A 22,980-nucleotide genomic window follows, 5' to 3' on the forward strand; every position below is an offset into this window, starting at 1 on the left:
GCTAAATGACTCTAGACACATCAAAAAGGACAGAGTATTTTGGAGTAGTCTGAAACGGTAAGTATGAAGATAGTAGAAACATGGAAAATTGCTTTGAAAATTAAAAATATAGGAAACAAAATGCTACAGGTGAGATCTATCCAGACAACAGATGAACGTAAAATGCAAAAACGTCAGCATTACTAGGACAGTAAGGTCACAAGAAGCTGAGGCGGTAGTAACGGGCGGACCTGAAAACCGTCTCCAATGTTGCCACACAGTTGACTGTTTAAAAATTTTTATTTCAAGGTAATTTTCAAATTTATCACTTGAGAAAACCCAGAATTTACTAACATAGGAAAAACACACATCTAGCCACTTTAATATCACTATCCCCCCAAAAACAGCACAGCAACTATAATGCTTAATATTAAGAAATGCTTGCTTCTCATTTTTCAAGTGAATTTTATAACTAGCTGGATAGACATCTACTCCAAATTCTTCCTAACACCGATATAAATGTAATGAGGACACAGATTAACTGTGTTAACGCTTAGCTTCCTGATGTAAGAATTAATGCATAGCGAGTTCTGAATGTGTGTCACGCCTTGTCTGGATACTCTGCTGAACAAAAATTAGTCTTCAGAGTCACTTTTGTCCTAGCACTCAAGACTGTGATGATTGAGAGACACTTATATACATCCAGTATATCTCAAAGGTTCTCTGATACAACTTGCATGGAGAAGTGAGGCGTAATCTTCCAGATTTTAAATAAAATTTCCCCTCCAATCTAATCTCAGTCTACAAATTAAAGAACTGAAGTTTACTGAGAAGTAAGACTGGGCATATTTCAGATTCTTCAATTATATTAAAATACAAAAACCTAAGTTTCTTCCTTTTCCTTCCAGCAATATTTTAAAGAGATCATAAAATGGTTGTTAGGAAGCACAAGATAAAGCAAGTCTCCTTCTCTCTCAATTACAGCTCCAAGGGCTAACATTAGGGGTGCAAAAAGCAGCCCCAAAGTCCAATATTCTGTAACAAACACAGCCCCAAATTACACTCGTAAGCCCACAAAGAATATCATACTCAAAACTAATGGGGGGTGGGTGTGGGGCTGGGCCTTAGATGCGTTTTTCTTTCTGTTACTTACCGATTCAGATTTTGAACCACCAAATAATTTGTAACAAATGCCACTACCCTGGTTAAGGTTAATATAAAAGACCAGAGGTTCATGCTTAAGAGATTTCAGACTCTAATTCCTACCATCTCGATCACCTCCTCTAAATTTGAGGACCAAGAAAAAAGTCACCTCCCGAAACCAAAGCTAATCATTAACACTGAAAAGTAACCATTACACCATTATTAACCATTTTGCAAACTGATTAACAGGAATTTAGAAAAAACTATTTTAAGGTTCTGAATCAGGTTCATATTTGACTGCAAGTACACACTCTGAAAAAGCAAATCACCAGTAAAAGAAATAATTTTGCTGAGGTTGGAGGTAACAAGCCAACAGTGTGTAAAGTGAACTTCTTAAAACTTGAGCGTATGGAGATGGTCCGCACAGCCTGCGGCAACTGCACCCCCCATCACAGGACGATGTGAGCATCAGTGGCCCTGACACCAGACACCTGGCCAAGTTTACCCTGGTCTGGTCTTTCCGCAGACTTCTTTCCCTGTGCTCCAACACCCCGGGGTGGTCACGCAGTCTGGCGTATAGCCTCAGACAAAGCCGGCGCGCCTGGAGAGCAGGTTACGTCCTCCCCGCACTGCAGGCACCAGCAAGGCTGGGACCCACAGCGGGAGACACCAGGCTTTTCCCCCCATTGTGCGGCCGACCAGCCCATCCCAAGGAGCAAGTTCCAGTTCTGATTTGGGGGTGCACCAAAATTTTCATTTGTAGACACCCCCTAAAATTAATAAATCAAGGTAATTTTAATCAATACACATGTATACTCATTCACACTTTATAATCTTTTTCCTGATATGAATTTATTTGGCAAATATACAATATATTATTCTTAAAACTGAAATTGACAATTCTACATAATCTTAGTATTTTCCTACTTTTGTTAAGACTTTAAGGCATATAAAGTTATCTCATTGTATGGAAAATTATCCTTGTTTCTATGTCTCACGTCTCATATTTGCATTAAATTTCTATCATTTATATATTTTTGTATTTATTTCTGCCCATGTAGGGTGCTTAATTATTTTCTCTAACAAGAACCTCAACTGCATTATTCTGGTCAAATATGAAGTATGTGTTTTGCTTCGGGGATTTGTTTAAATATCCTTATCTTAGTACTTTTTTGTTGCTTTATTTCCAAGTTAATTTTAGTCGATATATGTGTACTTCATATACAGTGCATGCTCTCTAACCTTGAGATTGAGGTTGAGATGGAAGAACTCATGAAATCTAAACACTCGAAAACGTTAATGACCCACAGCCAAGCTGCCCTGCGGGACCTGGCGTGAGTGACACCTGATGAGTTGTTAGTCTCCCAGCGTTTCTCACTGGAGGTGCCCCGGGACTCTGGGCAGCAGGAGCTCTCTGCAAGAATGTTTAGCATCCCTGAACCCACCCACTAAACATAGATGTCCCCAGTCATCTAAAAGTACCTTACCAACACCCCCCACACACCCACACACTTCCAAATGCCCTCTGGGAGAAAGGGGGGCTCCCACCCTGAAAAGGACCACAGCATGGCCCTGCCTTAATCAGTAGCATGTTAAACAGTTCCCTGTTTAGAAGGACTATTAAGGTTCTTTTAAGCTTTACAGATCTTTAATAATGTACTGAAATATAATATAAACTTCCATCAACGTTGAAAATGAAACATTTACTCAGATGACAGGACCATTTATATTCATGTTTTGGCCCACTTATCCAGGGGCTTTAAAAGAAATCAGCTGTTGGCATATTAAGGAAATATCTAAATCCCAACTCTCCTTTTTCTTATCCTGTTACGTTTCCATGGTAATCAATTGTTTTTAGTGAACTCGATGTGTACTTGGATGAAAGCTAGAACTTGTGTTTGCAATGGTGCTGCAGAAATAAAATGGGATTATAAGGTTATGCACAATAAATATGAGGATGGCGCCACAAAAAGACGGAGGGTCCATAGTTTTAAACATACAAACCCAAACCACATGCAAAGGCTGGAGAAAAGTGCATGGTTTGCAATCTTTATTGTCTTGCTATTTCCCCCTTTTATCAAAGGCCACATTCGTTGAAGGCAGAAAAATCCCACAGTAATGTGCGACGTAGGTGTGCTTATAGTATGCAGTTAGTCATTTAAAGTCTACCCCCAGAAGGGCAGTGTTTATCCCAGGCTGGTCAAAATACTAAAACTTCCTAATATTCTGCTTTGTTTGGAGGGGGTAGTGGTGATTAAAGTTTAATTCTGCTCATGTGCCTCCCACCCCCACCCTTACATACATACAAAGACCCATGTGGTTGGTGTGGATGGTAATTTAATAATTCATGTCTCCCCTCCAAACACTTCTCCATTTGAAGCTGCGGCACAAAGCTGTAGTTAGAGTTCTGAAGTGCTAAATCCTAAGATCACACTCCGCTGTGACAGGAGCTCGCAAGTTCAGTTCAGATGTGGGAGTTACATTAGCACTCTCCTGGTTAAAACGAGGTTTTTCTACAGCTGTATATACCGGGTCAGAATTGTAGAGTGAGATAATGTTATCTTAGACACAAAACCTGGTATTGAAGATGTCTGAACCCCTTGAGGAAAATGAAGTTCTAATGAATATTTGTGTATTTTTCACACTCACCATATTTAGCAGAAAAAATTTTCTTTTTTGCCTCTGATAGTTAGCGATGTTTTCAGTTCAATAAGAGGTAAGTTTCTGATCTATTACTAGACTATCAGTTTATGCAAGAGACAAATTCCATGCAAACAAAAACAGGAATGAATTTAGTTTTATTCCTAAAAAAAAGAACTCATAAAACTGGCCAGAAAAACTTCTTAAATTTAAGCAAAACACCATGCACTTCTTCTTCTTCCTGAACAGAATGACTGGAGTTTTGCAGGCGTCTGCACCGGCCCACCTGACTACGTATAACACATGTATTATTTAAAATCAGGATTCAACCCGAAACCTACCTTTGCCTTAGCTAATGAAAATGATAAACAGCTGATTGTAACAATGCCTATTCCCCCTCTGATTAATAATCTACTTGTTTAAAAATTCTATTTGCTATTCTTATCGTGGGTGTGTTCAGCTCAAAACTACCACACTGTACTCGGATGACCGTAACAGCTTTCATCTTCTAGTTCCCAGCCCGCCCCAGCTGGTGGGCACTGGGCATGCCTGGGGGGGCTTACTCCCTCCACAAACACCAATCAGGGCCTCCTGGGGGGCACTGATGCTAGGGGTGTGGGCGTGGGGAAGGCGGTGGGGTAGAGTCGGGTGGGGCTGCTGCTTATGACATAAAATAGGTGGACCTCAGATAGCTGTCACACGCTCAGCTGTTCCTGAGTGGGACTAACCATTAGAATTCCCCAGAGCAGCTTTTCAAACACCCAAGTTCCTGGGCCTCGGCCCAAGAACCTGTATTTCTTAAAGCCACTCAAATGATCTCAAAGCCAAATGCACGGATCCCTGACAGTGGGCAAGAGCATGGGGGCCCAGAGACCTGGGCCTGAGCCCTGGTGCTGTGACCTACTGAGGACTCGCTCCCCCTGATCAGCAAAGAGAGGGTCTGGCTAGGTGGTCCAAGGTCCTTTCCAGCTCTGAAACGCTGGGCCCAGAGTCCAAAGGCCCAAGGTGAGATGCTGGACGTGCGATCAGAGCTGGAGCTCTGGGAATACAGCGAGGTGGCTCCTCCTTAGGGGGGGCATGCCGCACGGAATGGGGAGACTCATGAGAAAAGAGCTGTGTGACACTACGACCAGCCTGCCAGGAGGCTGTTAGGCTGTTTTCATGGACAAAGGAGAAGCTCACACCTGTTTTCACATTTCCGACGAGGGGGGATGTAACTCAACAGTCCAGGTTTTATTGCTTCAATGCAACTGCATCTCTTTTTCCAATAAAAAAAGAGAATTAGAGTTGTTAAACCCCAATCTTTTTTTTTTTTTTAAATAAACTCAGTAACAGTTCACCCTATTAAAACGAAACAAATCGACCATCCCTTCTGCTCATCCCCCGGCAGCTGAGCAGTTACCAACACAGGCCTGATGGCAGGTGGTGGGCAGGACCCCTCGGCCTGGCACCCCGGCCATCCCAGCCCCAGCGCCAGCTCCAGGGGGCCCCCAGTCTGAAAGAGGCCACCTTCCTGCTCGTTTGTAAAATGAAGTAATTAGGAGCAATTTTATCTGTAAAAGAACTTCCAACTCTAACATTCTGTAACTTAATTATTTGAGTGGCTTCTGATAACCATCCAAATGAGTGGCTGTGCAGTTTCTGCAAAATGATCTGAATTTAAAGAGAGAGGGACAAAGAGGTGACACATGGGGGGCAGAGGAGGGAGTATTTTGAGGTCACATAGCTTAAAGTTCTCTTTGTTTTTTCTTTCTTTAACTGAAAGGCTTTGAGAGGCTTTGCCACGTTGATGCACGTTGTGAAATGTCAGCAAGGTGCCTTAGCCTAGGTTTCCCAGATCGTTCTGCCCACGGAAGTTTTTTTCCATGGACTATCCCAAAGAACCAGCATTTTTCAAAATACACTTTGGAAAACATGACTTTTGAGTCGTCTTAGTTTTTAATTTTATCAAAATGTTATCTAAAATGCCTTCCAAGAATCTGAGAGATGAAGAAAAGATACCAAATTGACAATAAAATACCAACCACATTTTACTTCTAACCCATGTATGATCGCTGAATTTTTGCTGACAAATTATCCCCTTCATTATTTCCCTCATTTTGGTAATAATATAAATATAAATAAATCTAGTTATGTAATTTTTCCTTTGAGAAATGTCTACTTTCTCCTGAAACATGTGAAAGGTGGTTTAAGATTACCTCTCCAATCACACTTTTCACAGAATAAATTCACACCATCCTGAAGACCAAGACAGGAGGGAAAAGCTCGAGACCAATTCTTCCACAAACTTTACAGACAAACAACCGTTTTACATCTTCTTAGACAAACCAATCACATTTAATTTTAGTAGCCAGAACACTGCAGGGGGAAGTCTGCAGTGATTTTCCCATGTACTCAGGAATCAGGAAAACCATTCAAAGACAAGGAGATTCAAATGTTTGAATTTCAGGCCATGGATGCAATGATGACAGATTAATTCTTAGATTACCACACCTGCATTTACTCAAAAATTAGTCTGAGGAGAACTGTCTAAGCACCACCAAGATTATATTGAGAGCCCGACCTTTCATAATCATTTAAAATGTCAATGCTTTTTCCAACATTCCAGCCTTCTTCCAAAGGTGCCACTTCAGCAACTTCTGCAGCTTTCAAATATTTGGACAAGACCTTTCAAATACCTAGAAAGGCTCTGACAGGAAGTAGTACAGGAAACCTCCCACAAATGGGGGAGAAAAGCAGGGGAGGAGGACGAGGAAAAATTCTCACAAGTGAAGCAAATTACAAAAACTTTTTCAGATGCTATTTTGGTTCACTTAACTGAATAATTATTGAGACAATATTGTATTTTGATTTTCATCCCTGAGTCATTACTCTTTACAATGGCTTTGCTGAAATGTAACTCACATAGCATAAAATTCACCCATTAAAATGTGCAATTCAGTGGTTTTTAACAACTTCACAGAGTTATGCAACCAATCCCACTGTCTAACTTTAGAACATTTCATCACCCTGAAAAGACACTCCACGCCCAGGAGCAGTCTCTCCCATTGCTCCTTCCCCACCAGCCCTGGCAACCAAGAAGTACTTTCCGTCTCCATAGATTTCCCTATTCTGGACACTAACAGAATTATATAACTTGTGGTCTTTGGAGACTTCTTTCTGTCACTTAGCATAATGTTTTCAAGATTTATCCAGGTTGTAGCATGTATCAGCATGCCATTCCTTTTTTATTGCCAAACAATACTTCACCATTTGGAGATACCACTTTCATCTCTTCATTCACTGTTTTCTTTTTTTGAGGGGGGAGGTAGTTAGGTTATTTATTTACTTATTTATTTTAATGGAGGTACTGGGGATTGAACCCAGGACCTCTTGCGTGCAAAGCACGTGCTCTGCCGCTGAGCTATACCCTTTCCCTACTCCATTCACTGTTGATGGCCATCTGGGTTGAGCATCTTACTTAATACTTGCCTTGTTGCTTTAGTGACTGTAAATATGAAACAGCTGAAAAATAAGTCATTGGCGCTGGACTACAGTCAATTTGGTATTCAAACTGAAAAGAAAAAAAAACTTTAGGGGCAGAGATGAAAGAAAATGAATTTTTTAAAACTAAAATTCAATTTAAGCTTACTGTTTCAGTTAAGTTGTAAATGAAAAGATTCTATGTTCAGTAAGAAGGTACCAGCTGCCAAACTGATGTGAACACAGTAGAAAACATTGACTCCTCCACTCCCACGCTGACTCTCTCCTGAAGCCAGAAGTAATCCTGGCCGTGAAATCTAGCTGACGCCTCCACTTTACAAACGAAGAACCAGCCCTGAGGCACTGCCCTACCGTGCGGCAGCGGGAGAACCTGGACTCTTGTTCGGGGTTCTCCCCAGCAAATCACGTTCTTTCTCCTAAATTTTAAGCAGCAACTGAATTGTTTGTCTCACATTTAACACCAAGGGTGCTGAGCATGCCACAGCCTAGCACTCAATTTCAGTACCCCTCCCCCCAAAATTGTTTTTTAACTGAACACTACCTTTATACTTTCTTGGGTTAACATAAATCCCTCCAGAGCCCCGTCCACTGCTGCACAAGGAAACGGGGCAACACCAGGCATGTTTCATGACGTCTGGTGCCCCTGAGCAATCGCTTAGGAAATGTGGCCAGCCACATTCTCCTGGGCTCTCAGCGCTTTAGTGGGTCTCAACCTTTAGCATGCAAACGTACCTGGAGAGCTTGTTGAAACAGCTTCCTGGGCGCTAGGCCCAGAGACTGACTCAGGAGGCTGGAATGGGCCCAGCTCACAGGCGAGGCCACACCTGGACAGACACTGCTCTCAAGGAAGACACTAGTATCCCCAACATGCAGAAAGCCACAACTCCTTTTGGCAAGACAAATGTATTTAAATACTGCTACTATTTATACTTCATTATGTGAAAATATCTCTTCTAGACTTTGGCTCAGTCCTAGGGTACAGTTACAGACCTCACCGGGCAGAGACACAGAAAGGGGCTTTTCTTAATGAAACTGTATCCCAAAGGTGGACTCCTATTTTAGTACTCTTTTAGGATCCTGATCTCTTTATTTTCAGGTAAAAATCAGTGTCTATGAACAATGCTCCAACTTAAATCACAGCATTTGCTATGACGCACAGTGGTCATTCACAAATGCTAACAAATAACTAACTTCTGTAAAACATTACCGTTAACTCAGCAAACCTGAATCAGCTTAGTGCAGAAACGCAGACTAGTGAATTTAGCCAATGTAGACGGCAGGGTGGGGAAGCCCCAAAGGCGAGTGGCTTCTGTGTGTTTTAGCTCTTCCCCCCTCCATGTCACTCACCCTTTTTAGGCTGTCACAGAATGGCTAATACATTAAAGGGGATTTTGTTTCTATCTATTACATGAAATGAATGCCTGTCTCAGTTAAATGTGCAATGCTACTCTGAGCAACAGTTTATACAAACAAATTTCAGTTGCCACTGAAAATTCAATGACCATATTTTGCATCTAGTTCCTAGTGAGCACACATGGAGAAGTCTCAACTTCTAATTCCCGAAAGCCAGTTGAGAAGCCACCATGTTGCACACCATTCTTTTAAGGATAGAGAAATCAAAATAAAATTTACCAATAACGTTTATGTTGCAGCTATCTATGTTATATTTTATATCCTATTTTTGTTATATTTTATATCCTATTTTTATGTTATATAAATGCATTTGTTTTAAGCAGAGCAATTAAACTAGGAAGGGTAGCTATTTGTCGAGGTGACTGTAGATGGGTATTGCTTGCTGAGAGGTAAAAAGTTATCCCAGTCTGACTACCTTTTCTAAAGGCTGAGAAACTGAGGCTTGCAAAGGTTTACGTAATTTCCTTAACTTCTGGTAATCAGCTACTAAAAAATTCATATTTCTATAGCTCTTAAATGTTATTTTTAAAGCTGTATGTTTCAATACAAGTCAATGATTTGAAACTTTGGAACTGAAAAGTTTGTAGTTACAAATTCCAGGGTGAAAATTGTATGAAGGTACACATAAATATATGTGAACAAAGAGCCCAGATCCACTAATGTCCATCGTGTAATTTCAAGAACATGAAATCTCAAGTCTTTCTAAATAAATAGCTCCTTTCGCCCCTGAAATTAAGCCACTTCCTGCCCCCAGACCCACTTCCTGTCAGCCAAGGCTGCTTAACACGACAAAAAGCAGACAAACCAGTCCTGTCTGTGCTCATTAGAACTAGGGAAAATCATGACCTTAGAGCTGGAAGGGAACCGTCTGAGCAGCCCCATTAAAAAGAGGGTCATTTCCCTCCTCTGCTTTAAACCTGGGCTGGGAATAGTTTGTGCTGAGTCTCCCCACTGTTCCCCAGCTGAGGCACTGCTTTCCGAAGGAGGAGACTGAGTCAGTAAGAAACTGCTTTCCAGGCATCTGACAAATGAAAGGATCATCACTCTTACCCAAGTTCCAAGTCTGTGCTGCAGGGTGACACTGGTGGAAACTTTCCGCTAATGGCATATAAAAATTATATCCCTGATACCTACTGGCTGTTGATTTTCAAGATGTTTTTGGGGAGTACCTGTAAGGAGGAACCGGCTTCTACACTGGGAATGACATACACCCTGTGTGTAAATTTGAACCAAAACACTTAGACACTATTTTCCATAGAAAAGGTAAATACAGAATCAGAGAATGCTATGTTCTGTGAAAGAAACTGTTCCTTTCCAGAAACATAAATAATCTAGACCCCTCTCCAGCAAAATAAATGATCTTTCAAGCTCACTTTCTCCTTATCTAATGGGCCTGTGAAGTCCCACTTCTGTAACATGTCATTTCAGTTTTACTAGATGCATCACACACACTTCAGCACCAATTGAGTTCACTGAAAAGTGAAGGTTAATTATATCCGCCAACTTAGGATCCCATAAAAGACGAAAAGGGACAGGGCCAAGATGGCTGTCACACGCTGCGGTGGTTCTTAATTCCAGGCTCATAAAGCACAGGAAGTGAGAGGTCTACAGACTAAGCTTCATCACCCACCCGCAGTGCACTGTTTTCTTTGTAAATTCAGAAGTCTGTGAAGAGTTTTCTAACGTGGTGGGGGAAAAGTCTATGAAAGAATGGAAATGTCAAAATAACAGTAATTCCTTCACTAACCTGTTGCTTTAGGGAAGGGCATATAAAAAAAAGCCACATTGAATCTTGTGCCATTTATAAACTAAATCTCTGCTCCTAGTCAAGGTCCCATGTGTATGATCGCTCACACAAATACAGGCCACGTTCGCTGTGAAACTTTGCAGTGTTAACATTTCTCCTCTAAGGAGCTTAGACAAGGTGTATTTGAACTTGACCATTTGGCTTTCAACAAAAGCCAATTTCAACAAAACTTATGCTTTCAAACCACCCTGTGTTTCCTAAATTATAGGAAGTTTAAAAACAAAAACCTCTTTAATTTATACTTTGTCACGGTCAAGTGTGTTCCACCCAGAATGGTATTACAATCATGTACATAATTACTTGATGGGGACTAAGAAGACCTGGTGCGCCCTCTGCAGCAGCCTGCCATCCCGTCGCCCACCCAAGCCCTGCAGCTCGCGGTCTGTTGCATTTCCTTCCGGTCTCACCTCCTCCCACCCCATCCGCAGTCCCAGCGCAGCACACAGACTGCACACTCATCTCTTAAAACGGCTGCATAAAATTCCACTGAGTAATGCCCCCCACTTTAGTGTGCTCACTTCCAAGGTTCAGCTCTGAAAATGCTGCTATTGAGACAATGACCTATTTCTAGCTGGGTACCCCCTCCCCCCACACACACAAAAAAAATCGTGGGAATACAGTCATAGTGGACCTAGCTGGGAACAAACAGTCCTGTGTGTTTCCAAGTCAACGGCAATGCTGGGTAGAGATCTCCTTCAAAAAGACGTGCGTGGAGGGCAAGACGCCCCAGGTGGGATTAAATCAGTCACTCATCTGACCAGAACACCACAGGTCTCCCAAGAGACTACGGCTCTACTCCGGGATCCATGGCGAACTGCCCCCCAGGACCCAGCAGCGGGCAGCGGGGCTCCCCGCAGTGAGTTCTCAGCCCGAGTCCAGGACTCCAGATCCCAGGGGAATGAGATGTCCCTTTCCACCTTCTCTCCCTAGTGACTCGGATTTGGTGACCCGAAAAAGTGACAGCATCCTTCCCTTTCACCCCATAACGTGCTTTTAGAAAACCATCTTTTTATTTCGGAGAATTTGAAATAGTCACAGAAGCAAAGAGAACAGCAAGGTGAGCCCAGTGGACCCTCCATCCAGCTCTGACACAATAACTTCTAGCATTCCTAACTCGCGTACTTTTTGCCACTTAAGCTTTTTTTTTTTTTTTGCTGGCACATTTTAAGGCCATCATGTATCATCTCACCTGTAAAAAGGTCAGCATGTAGCCCTAATGGACTTTAAATATATTTCAAGCTTATATACATACAAGTTATCTGTACATACAGAACCACCATACTGCTATTACATCCAACACAATTAAAAACTATTCCTGAACGTTTAAAGTTTAGCCAATATTCAGTTGTTCCCCACAGCCTCAAAAATAACTTTTTCAGAGTTGATTTGTTCAAATCATATAATGCCCTTTGCAGCTCTGTCATTATTACATTGTATTTCCAAACTGCTCTATTTGCTCAATTTCTTAATAAACATGAAGTTTTCCCCACCTTATCTCCCCATCTAAGTCCCACTAAGTGTCTCACCCAAACAGCAATGTATCATGTAAGCAGACACTTGAACACCCCAGCAGCAACATCCATGATTATTTAACAAAGGCAATGAAACCTCTTAAAAGAGTACTACAGTAATATATTTTCATAAAGAAGTGGTTCCAATGTAAAACTGATGATTTACCAAGTGATCTGTGATTCAGTGTTCTCTTTAAAAACCTGAGGAACAAAGGTAGATATCTTTCTAAGACCTATTTTACAAAAAACCTATAGATGCAGTAATGGTGCAACAGGCAAAATATTATTCAGAAAGTGTACATTTCACTGAACCACAAAGCCTGAGACATCATGGAAGAATCCAAGCAGGTATGTCAAATCACAACCTACTTGTCACCAAACCTACATGGAAACAAGTCCTGGGAGAACCATCATTTTGGCTCATTGTCCAATGCAAGAGTGATTTACCAAAAAACAAAAAATAAAGCCACGTCATACTCGGCCCAGTGGTTTGAACTCCTGACCCAAAGAGTCACTGAAAAGAACGGCCCTCTACGTCTTGGCACAGCCGGGATGAGAACTGCCCGCAGCCCCGGCCCTGCCTGACAGCAGGTATCCGTCTCCACCAGTGCGGGCTTCTGGAAAACAGGTACTGCCGCTCCCTTTCTGTTCACGCAAGTATCCCCAGGACCTGAAAACCTAGCACATGGTACGTACTCTACCTGTTGAATGAACAAATGAATTTTTCGGAGGGATGTGGTGGTCTTCACTTTGGGAGCAGAAGAAAAGGGAGGTTAAATCTACTGCATTATTAGGCTAAGTTACAAAAAAAAAAAGAATGCCCATCATGAGATATGAAAGCTTTTAATCAGATTAGAATTCAGTAGTTACAAGTGGAGTTGGCCGTGTTTGCTCTGTCCTCTGTGGTGACAGAGAAAAGAGACGGTGCCAGGCACAGGGCCGGGAGCTCCCTGGTGCTGTCCCGACGGGCCTCATCGGAACCTCCCAGGCAGGTTCTTGGATCCTGTTTCCAGATGAGGAAGTTGGGCTCAGGGAGGTTGCGACACTTGCCCAGTATCACCCACTAAGAGGCAGGCATGTTTACCTACTGGGACATCCTCCTTGCCTCTATTTATTTGCCAATAAAACAAGAATTTCAAGTCTGTTGTAGAAGAGACAATTAATGCTGCTTTTTTCTCCCCTCAGACCACTTGGCTCTCAGTTTGCCTGTGGCCAGGAAAGATAGAAAGCAAAGAAACGTTGCGGGGAGAAAGTTGAAGTAAACAAAGCAGTAAGGGGTGGACAGCGGAGGGATGGGGGTAGATCGTGGTTTATGGTCTTAGATAATGTGGTCTCACTCAAGTAGGGACTGAATTATAAAACCACCTACACTCAGACACCCAGATATAGACAATAGTAGGTCAAAGTTAACTTTAAATGATCAGTGATAAAAAAGCAACTCATTTATATAACATTCTCTTTCCAACTCAAACATCAGGTACAAGCTGCTTTCTTTTAGCATATGCCAGAAATCTGTCACTATACAATGGCTTAGCAAATGTGACGTAAGATGCTACCACTTTCTCTATAGAAACTAGACCCGCCAGAACACCAGCCTCGTCTAAAACATGACCTCAGCCCCAGCCGTGCCTGCTCCTTGGTGACCACATTCACGGTACCTGTCCAAGCTAACCCTGGCTAACCAGATTCTTTGCGCTTTGAGAAAATTTTAAAAATTGGAACCAATGAGGTGGATCTGCTTCCAAATACTGTGAGGTTAGTCAGTATATATGCAAGTTTTAACAAAGGCTTAACAGCAATTATTTTCATCCTAAAGCAGGGGCTGGCAAATTTTTTTGGTGAGGACCAGACAATAAATATTCTAGGCTTTGTGGGCCATATTTGACATCTGCTGCATATTACTGTTCTTGTTGTCTTGAAAAATGCCCTTTGAACTTGTGGAAAGCAATCCTAGCTGGCAGCCCATACAAACACAGACCACAGCCAGACGTGGCCCTTCCCTACCCTGTCCTAAAGTAAAAACAGTTGTGTACAATATCTGATATGACAATTGTTGATACAGTTTTAAACTGAACTTCTCTCAGGCAAAAATAGAAAAGAAAACCAGGTTGTGGAAAGTGACCTCAAACTAACAAAAACGTAAGCAAATTTGATATGCTGGTTATTGTAGTTTCATCCTCAAGCAGTATTTATTCCCTTCTTAGTAAAAGTTAGATCAAGGTCAGAAAGTTTTCATTTTTCTTTTAAGATTTGTTTTTTCTCAAATTTATTTGATTAAAAAGATTATTATGTTAATATACTTTTCTATTTCCTTTAAAACAGCACTACCATGTATCTATAGGTGTCAAAGACTTGAGGAATGGAATGTGAATCATAATTAAAGGAAAATAGAACTGATCATCATTTCTGCCTGAAATGCCCTTCTGCCTTTGTGCATGGATGAGCTCCTATGCATCCCTCAACACCCACTGAAGCATCCCACCATCTGGGAGGCCTTCCCTGGCCCTCTAGGGCACACAATCTTCTGCATCTCTATTACCACACTTACCATATACTACACTGCAATTCTTTATTTACATATCTGATTCCCCTATTAGACTGAGAATCTCTTCAAGGCAAAAACCTGTCTTTCTTATTTTTTCAGTCCTGACATCCAGCACATAATGGCATATAAAAGGACTTCAATAAATGAGGAAGGAACCCAGGCGGCCTACAGGGGAATTCTGACAACTAGAAGACACAGAGGATAAAAAGAACATAGAATATTCCTTTTTACTAAATAACTCAAGTTTATTTCACATTCCTGTTTCCCTTGGAAGACCTATCGATGAACTTTATCTGGTTTAGAGCTACTCAGGAATTAAAATCTTTAATTTTAGCTAGAGGTAGCACTGCAAAGTTTGTAAAATATGTTTCAAGGGAAAAAAAAGCACACAAGAAATAAAGCTTATAGCATTTAAAGATAAACCATTTGGATTTCATAAGTATAAGTTTTGCCTCAGTTTATTTTATGCAACATTCTTTCCATGTAAAAACTTATTTAACTCCCATTTTACAGATGATAAAACTGAGGTTCACAGAAGCTAAGTGGCTGGCCAAAGTACAGGTAAGTAGTAAGTTAATTATGAAATTATTCTTTTTATGAGTTCTTTTCATTTTTATTTTATTTGGAGAAACTGTGTACATCAATTATATGTTAAGCATTCTATTCAAAAGTCCTCAACTCACATATAGCACAATGTTTTCTTAAAAAAACTATTTACAGAAGTCTAGAAATAAGACCTGTATTCTTTAATGAAAAGTCATGGATGGTAAATATGTCAGAAGGACAACAGTGCAAGCTTGTGGTCTCTTCAATAAATACTCCATATTCAATCGGTAGTGGCAGACACACATTTAGTGTTTATATTAAAAACTGACTGGAGTAGTTGGAAAATCCCAAGTGTAGTTACTACTAAAATGAAAATATAAGGGATAATTCAAAACACACTCACTGATTTTGAGAAGACTGACTTTTACTGCTTCAGATTAGAGCGGAAATGTCTAAATACTGTATGAAACAGGCATATTGAGTCATCCTGAGAATCTCCAAACCGTCAGATTCACAGAGGTTTATGCCTAAGCTTAATAAAATAAAAAATTGAAGAATTAAGATAATTCACTAAGAACAGTCAGACTGCTTTCCTTCCCCAATTTGTTAAGTACTAATCAAATTATTCAAAACTTTATTAGAAAGCACAATATTGTTATTAGAATGGTAACTACAAAGAGAGGCCAGCGTTGAAGGATAAGAGAAAAAAGAAAAGAGGAAAAGAAATGAGATCTCTTTCTTCCCTGCCATTCAATAGGAAACGCTGGCCTCTTTTCCCCTTCAAAAACAAAGAGCCAAATTTTGAAAGCTCATTGGTTCTGCCAAATTAAGCACTGGGACTGGACTCCCTGCAGAGTACGTTCACATCCGAGAGTCCACTGGGTATCTCAGCTGGAGCCAGAGCCCCAGCCAGCCATCTCCCTCCTCCCACCTCAGCCCCGGTCCAAATACCAACGAAGGCACTGGTGGCGGCTGGGGCTGGGTTTCCTCTCCCAGGCCCGTGAGAGCCTTCCCTGAATGGAGGCTCCGGAATCGCACTGGGCTTCGCTGCTCACACACAACCACAGTATCAACCCCACCAGGCGGGCCCCATCACACTGCTGGGGTCCAAGAGAAAGGAGTATATAAACACTGCCCTTTTGCTATGAAATCATCAGTTTCCTAACTCCAGGATGCATCGGAACAGCCTGCGAATGTATTTAAAGCACAGGCGCCAGGTGCTGCTTGCCCCAGAGATGGGGTTCAGCAGGACTGTGAGGAACCAGGAATCTTTACACCCCTGGATAATCATGCACACCCAAATCTGAGAACACTGGACTCAATTCGTCCTAATTTTTAACTAAATGTATGTGTATAGTGTGAACATACACTCAGGAGAAACATAAGGAAGCTGCTGGATCACTTTTACATTATGTGGGTTTAAGAATATTCTAATAAGGTTGGTATCTGTATATACTCTGGCTGGGGCAGTGGTTATAATGATGAAAGAAGGCAAGGAGCTCTTTCATCAATCACACTCACAAATTTACTAACAACAAGTACATACCAAACTCTTAACCTTCCCTCCACACCCAGGTCTTTATCCACGCTCCGTATCTCAGTGAATGGCCCCACCATCCACTCAGTTATGCAAGTGGGACACGAAAAGTAGCCTCGACACAGCCCTCAGCTCCTCCACACCAATCCATCACCAGGTCCTACCAAGTTCACCTCCCAAAGTAGCCTCAACACCGCCCTCAGCCCCTCCACACCAACCCATCACCAGGTCCTACCAACTTCACTCCCAAGGAGCTCCCAAATATATCCACTTTTCTCCATCTGCATCTCGCCCTTTGGTCCTAATGACCACCACTTCTTATCAATAGTAACTTACTCTAACAGTCTACCACCTTGCCACCTCCTGCCTCCTATGATTCTCGCTGCAGCTGCAGTGACCTTTCAAAAGGCAAATCTGATCAGATCACCTCCTTCCAGTCAAAATCCTTCAGTGCTTCCCCCTAAGTTAAGCCCCAAAATGCCCATGTGTGGCCTATGTGACTCTGCGTAACTGGCCCTTTTTCCTCTCTCACCATACTGGCCTTTGACCACAGGGCCTTTGCACAAGTTGTTCCTGCTGCCTAGTATGTTCCTTGCCTCCCTCCTTCACCTAGAGAACACCCCTTCATTCCTTACACTGCTCAGCAGTCAAGACTTACTCAGGGGTGTGTTCCTGACCCCCCTGAGAACTCCGCCTATGACCACCACCATATACACGTCATCAAATACACTCAAGTCACTCTATGACTATTTTCTGTCTCTCTCACCAGACTGTAAATCCATGACAACAGGGACTATTTCTGCATCTCCTCATCTCTGTGGCCTCAGCATCTCACTAGTAACTGCTGAACTAATGGATGAACATACAGACAGACTCACTGTGTCCAGTGTGATAATGACAGATGACTAATTCCAGCCAGCGCTTCTCACCCCTACATGGGAAGATCATTGCTGCTTAATTCACCATCTGCCCGTGGTGAAGGAGAGGTATGCAAAAAACAGATCCCACGTGTCCTCCTCAATTGGGAGGTGGAAAGTCTATCAGTATATTCAGTAAATTCTGACCCTGTTAAAATATTTAGTGGAAGATTATATATCCCCAGAGAGGCAAGGTCACCTCAGAAAGTACTTTAAAATTTTGGCCCAGGGCAGAATCTTGGACACTTTCAGAGTTTTCCTCCTGAAGGGAGAAAATCTACTTTTACACCAGAAACTTTCATAGCGACACTTTAGGAATGAATGGCTAAGACGTCCACGGGCACCACTTAAAAGGAAGTTCAGACTGAACTTCTCAGAAAACAGCTTTAAGAGAGCTGGGCCTTGAACATAACACCCTCCTCATGCCTAAGCCAGACTGCAGGGGTTCTCCTAAGGCCCCAGGCGCCCCACCTCTGTCACAATGGAGAAAGGAGGTGTAGGGGGAAGGGAAGGAGCAGAAAAGAGCCCACAGGTCACCCTCAGCTGAGCCATGGCCCTGAGCACAAACTCCACCCCTCTCCCCAGGAGAGGACCCCCTAAGGCCAAAAAGCAGGGGGTAGGGTATCTTCTGGACCTCAAACCCTCTTCCTTGGAAGTCGGCCAGTAACAGGAGTTGAGCCCAAAGCAGCTATGGGAAAAGCAAAGCCAGACAGGGAACCGCAGCGGTCCCTTCCCTGGAGTGCATGGGGTGGGAGGGGGGATCGCCCCGCGGCCCTAAGCAGGCCTTCTGGGTGAAGTCTGCCCACTTCTGCATCGGATGGTCTTCCTCCCGCTGTGTCCCACTTTACCTGAGCCTCTTTCCCTCTTCGACGGCTCTTAGCGAGTTCTCCAGCTCCTATTCCAGTGTTTGCCTGTGCCAGGGCTCAGGTCCCAGACTGTAAGCTCCCCGAGGACAAGGTCTGTTGCAACCACCTGTGTGGTTCCCTGTGCCTTGTGCACGGAGCTGGGTGACAGATGCTCCCCAAATGGGCGGACACCCAATCTTTTTAACAAGTGGTGACCAGAGAAGCAATGTTAAGAGAAAAAGCAGCAAATAAATATTTACGAATACAATCACCCACTGACTCTGTTTAGACATACCAGTCAAAAATACTTTGTGTGCAGAATTGAAGAGATCAGAAGGCCCAAATCCTGACTATGCGGACCTAGCCATCTTTATTGTTTGTTCTCAATCCTGTTGTTAAAAATTATCACAGGAAACCACCTAACAAAATGCTTAGTTTGGGCTTGAATAATAGGAATCAGTAACGCTTTGTTCTAAGGACAAGTCTATAGAGCTTGCTGGTGGAGCCTTCAGTTCTAACATCTGCGGAGGAAGCAAAAAACGAACAAAAACTAAAGCCTCAAAAGTACCATATCAGCCTGTAAGCTCTTCTCAGTGACTGTGGGGTGGCCGTCACACAGCGCAGGTGGAGAAAGGCTCAAATGTATTCATTTTACAAGGCAGACTCTCCAAGAGCCTCCCCCACCAAAAAGGGGTCAGGCAGGAACTTCCAGTGACAACAGCTGTGGCTCACATAAAAGGAGGGAGACCTCACAATTTCCACTATTTGGAAATAACTGTAAATACTATATAAAACATGGTCGTTCAAAACCTTACTCTGGATATTGGGACCGTAACATACAAGGATGTCACCAGTTACAGATGGCTACTATCCTGTAGCCTATTTCACTCTGTCAGAACATTTTCTGAGTTTCTGATCCAACATAAAAGACCTTTAAACCCAAATGAAGTGAAAACATACCTGCCGTAAAAAGCAGTCTTAACAAGGGAGGACATTCTGACACAGTACAGCACAGGAACCTTGAAGACACTGTGCTAAGTGCAAGGAGCCAGACCCAAAAGGACAAATACTGTATGATTCCTCTTACTGAGGTCCCTAGAAGAGTCAAACTCACAAATAAAGTAGAGGGGTGGTCGCCAGGGGCTGGGGGGAGGGGGAAATGATGAGTTAGTGCTTAATGGTGCAGTTTCAGTTTGGAAAGATGAAAAAGTTCTGGAGACGGATGGCAGTGATGGGTGCTTTACGGTATCAATATACTTGACATTGGACTGTACACTTAAAAACAATTAAGGTGGTAAATTGTATGTGATAAAAATTTTACCAAAAAAAATTTTTTAAAAATTACAGATTATGAGAAAAGTAGTGACAGGAAACAGGTTTACTGACTTTTTTCTGATAGATATTTTACAAGATGAACTCCGCATCTTTTCTTTTAGTGAGAAAAAAGAAGAAAAAAGAAAAACCACACCAGGAAAGGTAATCCCCGATCACTGCTCTGCATAACACTGTACAGGGCTGTGCCCTGAATAAGGCGTGGTGTTTAGGACAGTTTTATCTCACAGGAATTGTAAAGCTTGAATGTCACGTGCCGCCTGCAAATTTGAAATGAAAAGAATTTTGTCTAGGAAAAAAATTTTCTGCATCGTGCTTGAGTCATCTTGATGATGTACTTAGGCAAAAACTCTATTGGCTTTTGAATCTTTTAGCATATTAACATTAATTTATTTAACCTAGCAGTAAAATAAGGCTTTATTAATAAAGAACTCCTTTCACAGAACCTAAAATTTAACAGCAGAAAACACATAAGCATTGACTACAGAACCAACTTGTTTGAAAAACTAGAAGTAAACTCCATACATATCTTTTACTGCGATTTTTAATGAATCCAAATGTTTTCTCCACCATGAATAAAAACTCAAAACTCTTCTCCCCAGTGTCTAGTCACCAGTTCACCTGTGTTAGAGCAGGTGGAACAGATACAACCTTCTAAGAGCCTGCCTTGTTCCCACAACTTAAATGGAAGCCATAAAGCCTGGCCAGCAATCCAACCGGGATGGCAACATCATAAGATTCAGGGGGACACAGGTGTGGGCACAGCAGTGCTTCGCTCAGCTGATGTTTATGATGACTATCAGGAGGGCAGGACTAGAGAGCCCCAGGAGCCTCCTTATCACAGTCCGGGGCTGCCTCCCTCCATCTGCAATTCAAGTTCATCACTAAACCTCTTTCAGATATAGGAATCCTGCTGCCACCAGCAAATTCCCAGGTTAAAAGAGCACAGCTTCACGGGCCTGTCGTAAAATGGGACTGGAACGAAGCTGCCCCTAGAAAGCCACAGTCTACTCTGCCAGATGCCCTTTAAAGCGCCAAAGGAAGATCTGGGGTGCGTCTGGTTCCACACACTTGAAGGGACTCGGAGTTGGTGCGCTTCGTCCGAAGCCACCTGACTCTCCATACGATTTAGACAACTTTTCTTTTTAAGAAACTTTCAAGTTGCATTAGAATTCAGTTTTCAAACAGACCGAAGCTGTGTAAAAGAAGATTTTAATTTTCATGAAAGACCCTAACTACTGGGGGAGGGACGGGACGGGGGGGTGGCTCGCAAACAAAAAGACGAGAGAGAAAAGCGTCAGAATCTTCTCCAAGAGTTCCACAAAGGACCGACAAATAACAAAGAAGGGAGACAATTCCCTACTCCTGCGCTCTCATCCGTTTAGAAGAGAGCCCCGCTCTACAAAGAACTGCTCCAATACCTCGCCCAGGTAACTCCACTTGAGAATAAAGCCCGAAGCATCCGACCCAGCCCAGGAACTAAAGTAGGTTACTTACTGGTTTCGGCATTTTCGGTTCCTGATGGGTTTTCCTCAATCCCCTGGAAACACACTCTCCAGCAGCGCTGAAACGGTTCTTTCTCCCGACCTGGATGGACGCAGAGGAGATCCCTTCAGAACGCACAGCAGCCCTCCGGCTCCTGCTCCTCCCGCTGCCGCGCCCCGAGACTCGGCGACCGCCCCGCGCTGCTGCTTAAGAACCGGGCGGGCGCCAGGATGAGTCACCGCCCAACCTGCAATTACCGCGGGCCGGGCGGGCGGGTCCTGCGCGGAGGGGGCGGTGGGGAGGGGCGGCACCCGGGGGGGAGGGGGCCTGGTGGGCGGGCCGCGGAGGGCGGGGAGGGGTCGGGGGATCCGGCGGCGAAGGGGTGGCCGGGCCTGGATGGCGGGGTGGGGCCGGGAGGCGGGGGGAGCGGAGCCCGGCGAGGAAAGGCGGGGTAGCGAGCGGCGAAGGGGCAAGGGGGCGCGCGGGGTCTGGGCGGCCGGGGTGGGGGTCCGCCGAGGTCCTTCGCGGAGCTTCCAGGAAGCCCGCAGGGAGCTCAGAAGACGGCACGTTTCACTTTGTGAAGCAACCGTTTGCCCCAGGGCTGAAACTGCAACCTTCAAGCCTTTGGGAAACACTTTATAAAAACTGTCCCCGGCCAGTGGAGGCGGGAGGGGCGCAGGCAGGGAACGCATCCACGCAGCTCGGGCTCTGCTGGCACTTTGGAAGGGGGACCGGAGGACACAGAGTGGAAAGAGGAAGGTCGCGGAGCAGCCGGGGCCGCCACGCGGGCAGGTTCAGTTTCACCTGCCGGGTATTTGCGCCGCAGGGGTAACAGTGTGCTCGGGACCGCGAGCCCGGCTCCCCTCGGGGACCACCGGCCCGGGGCTCGCGCGCCGGCCGCCCTTCCGCCGGGCGGCCCGGCACACCTGCCGTCGAGTTCCGGCCACAGTTCCTTCCGCGGAGCGAACCCCCCGACCCCTCCGCCCGCCAACCCCGGGCCGCGCGGCCGGCTCACCCGCGGCTCCTGCAGAGGACGGCTGCGCTCCCCGCTGTCGGCGAGTCCGTGCAGTGCGCCTAACGCCCGCGCTCCCAAGAGTCCCCGGCGGGCGGGGTTCCGGGGCCGCACCCCTAACCGCCCCGCCCGCCTTGCGAGGTGCGCCTCTCGCGCAAGATGGCTGCGCCGCCGCCTGGGTCCGCGGGCGCTCCCCGCCTCCGCCCGCCCAGGCCCCCGCGACCCCAGGGGCCGCGGAGACCCGGGCAGGGGACGCCCTCCGTCTCCCAGCCGCCCCGCCGCCTCTCGCCCTCGTAAAGACCTTTCCCTCTTCGCTGCCTGTCCCTTTGCCCTTGGAGAACTTTGCCGAATTTGACTCAGTTCCTGAGAATAGATGTAAAGGGTGAGATTGTTCCGTTGTGGACAGAGGGAGATCAAGAAAACGTAAGCCTGGTGGAGCCAGCGGTCCCCGGGGAGGTACTGGGCCGTTTGAGGTAGGGCTTGCCCGGTGGTCAGGTCATTTCGTTGTCCTTTCGCCGCGACCGATGCGGGATTCTGAGAACCTGGGACCTGGCCGCTGTGTCTCCGCGCACGTGGCCGGTTGGTCTCCACGCTCAGATTCCGCGGAGAAGGACTCAGGCATAGAAGACGCTCCATCGCCGAACGCTCTGGTTAAAGGACACATTTTTGGCCTCGTTGATTCGACGAAGCTAACGGGGAAATAGCTCCATAGGGATTATAGGAATTATATTAAATATTTTTTACAAATGGTTCTCAAGAGGAATTAAACACACAAACACACGGAC

The 22,980-nt window shown here is 44.4% G+C and overlaps 1 protein-coding gene and 1 non-coding gene across 2 annotated transcripts in view; both read right to left on the minus strand.

Annotated features, from left to right (window-relative positions):
• The window catches only part of EZR (ezrin), a 44,286-nt gene extending 21,941 nt beyond the window's left edge, over positions 1–22,345 (minus strand). Inside the window, exons 1-2 of the mRNA XM_072966109.1 lie at positions 22,199–22,345; positions 21,196–21,285 (exon numbers count right to left, since the gene is read on the minus strand). Of these exons, the coding sequence (XP_072822210.1) occupies positions 21,196–21,207 (12 nt within the window). The 5' untranslated portion in view covers positions 21,208–21,285; positions 22,199–22,345. The remainder of the gene's footprint in view (positions 1–21,195; positions 21,286–22,198) is intronic.
• TRNAA-UGC (transfer RNA alanine (anticodon UGC)) lies at positions 7,104–7,178 on the minus strand. Its single transcript has one exon. It is a non-coding gene; the product is annotated as a tRNA-Ala (tRNA).
• Positions 22,346–22,980: the final 635 nt, after the last annotated feature.

This window comes from Vicugna pacos, chromosome 8 (genome assembly GCF_048564905.1).
Source record: "Vicugna pacos chromosome 8, VicPac4, whole genome shotgun sequence".
Lineage (NCBI taxonomy): Eukaryota > Metazoa > Chordata > Mammalia > Artiodactyla > Camelidae > Vicugna > Vicugna pacos.